Here is a 1,938-nt window from a genome sequence, read left to right on the forward strand (position 1 = left end):
TCAGTACATTTTATTTATATTTTAATGAGTTAGTTAAAAATATGAATATCAAATCTACTGGACAATAAATATACTTTTTAAATTTTCCATTTTAAAGACATTAAAAAAAATGAAAAATGGAAAAATTAAATAAATAAAAGTCCATAAAAGAACAAAAGAAGGGTAAAAATGGGTCAAAGAATTGGTTGAGACGAGTTTTATTCGAATTTATTTTTACTGACTAAAATTCAACCCAATTTTAAATATGATCCAATCTGCTAATTTATCATGACTCCTATACATACACTAGCAAAAGAGCTCACATTCAAGTAAAAAAAAAAAAGAAGTGTGAAAAATAATTGTAATGGTGGAAAAACAAGCGAAATTTACGTGGAATAGAGGTAAAATATTGGGTAAAGGAAGCTATGGTCTTGTATCAATGGCTTCTACTGCTACCCGTTCTCGTAAGATACCATCTCTCATTGCTGTTAAATCTTGTATGTTGAATCGCTCTTTATCTCTTCGAAATGAAAGAGAATTCTTAAGAATGTTTGAGGATTGTCCTCAAATTATTCAATGTTTTGGATTTAATATCACCTATGAAGATGACTTATATCTTTACAATTTGCTGCTTGAATTTGCCTCAGTTGGAAGCCTAGCTGATCGTATTAACAACCTAGGATTGCCTGAGTTTCAAGTCCAAAAGCACACAAAGAATATACTTTTAGGGCTAAGTTTGATTCACAAAAAAGGGGTTATTCATTGTGATATAAAACCCCAAAACATTCTTCTTACTGGTGATGCTGATGATGAGGTGGCAAAGATAGCTGATTTCGGACTTTCCATAACTTTGGAGCAGAACTCGAAAGAGAATGTGGGGCAAAGAGGAACTAAAAGGTATATGGCACCTGAAGCTCTACTTAAGGAGGAATACTGCCCAGGATTTGATATTTGGTCTCTCGGATGTACTGTTTACGAGATGATTACTGGGGAACCCCTATGGGAATCATCAATTCTTATGTTGAACCGAATTCAGTATGAGGAACCAATTATTCAGAATCCTAAACTGTCTACAGAGGCAAAAGATTTCCTGAATAATTGTTTGGCCAAGAATCCAAGCGCGCGTTGGAGTGCAGACATGCTCTTGAATCACTCTTTTTTGAAATCAGCTGATGATGTCCAGCCTCCAGATACGAAGAAGAGGCAATGTGGTGGCATGTCTTTGTTACGCAAGAAACGCACAAAGACAGCATTCAGGACAAAGCCACACATTCCTAATTTGGTTATACAAGTTGATTCAGATACTAATGACGGAAACTAGATTGTGCCCAAATTAATTAAAGCTGCTAGCTAGTTTCTCATTATCTATAGAAAGTTGGTTTTAGGGGTCTAATCTGATTATGTTAAGTAAGAAGTAGATGTGAGTCTGTGACCAAAATTATCTTCAGCCTGTGAGCTGTGACTATGAATTATGTTCATCTCCATAATTATTCTTCTTGTGTTGTGTTATACAAATCAGAATGTTATATGAAATATTTCAAACCATGTGATATGTTCATCATTTGATTATTGTGATTTAATCTTTGTAACTTCATTTTTTTTATTTTTGCATCTATCTTGACTCTCTAATTCAGTTTTGTTGGTATCTGTTAGGTTTCAGCTCAATAATATTGAACATGACTGATACTCCACAAGAGTGGTTAGTCATGTTACTCATAATAAATGATTTTATACTTTCTAATTAAAAATGAGTTACTTAATCGGAAAAAGAGAAGTTTTAAATTTATCTATATAATACTCGAACTTGTTTCAATTTTGCCTTCCGTTACATTTTCTTTTTCTATTTACATGTAAAAATTAATTAGAACTATAACAAAATAGTATATACGGATTCATCATTTTAAATGCGTAAAAATTAAATCATGAATTTGCCTCTATTTTCTCCCATATATATATATA

At 32.3% G+C, this 1,938-nt stretch overlaps 1 protein-coding gene across 1 annotated transcript; it reads left to right on the plus strand.

Moving 5' to 3' along the window:
• Positions 1-343: 343 nt before the first annotated feature.
• LOC107010002 (mitogen-activated protein kinase kinase kinase 17-like) lies at positions 344-1,300 on the plus strand. Its single transcript, XM_015209283.1, has one exon. It carries the CDS (start codon positions 344-346, stop codon positions 1,298-1,300), a length of 957 nt encoding a protein of 318 aa, XP_015064769.1.
• The last annotated feature ends 638 nt before the right edge of the window (positions 1,301-1,938 follow it).

The sequence above is a fragment of the Solanum pennellii genome, chromosome 2 (genome assembly GCF_001406875.1).
Source record: "Solanum pennellii chromosome 2, SPENNV200".
Classification (NCBI taxonomy): domain Eukaryota; kingdom Viridiplantae; phylum Streptophyta; class Magnoliopsida; order Solanales; family Solanaceae; genus Solanum; species Solanum pennellii.

Excerpts from the sequence above, each read along its gene's own strand:
- LOC107010002 (XM_015209283.1), top strand. The coding sequence starts at position 344 with ATGGTGGAAAAACAAGCGAAATTTACGTGGAATAGAGGTAAAATATTG.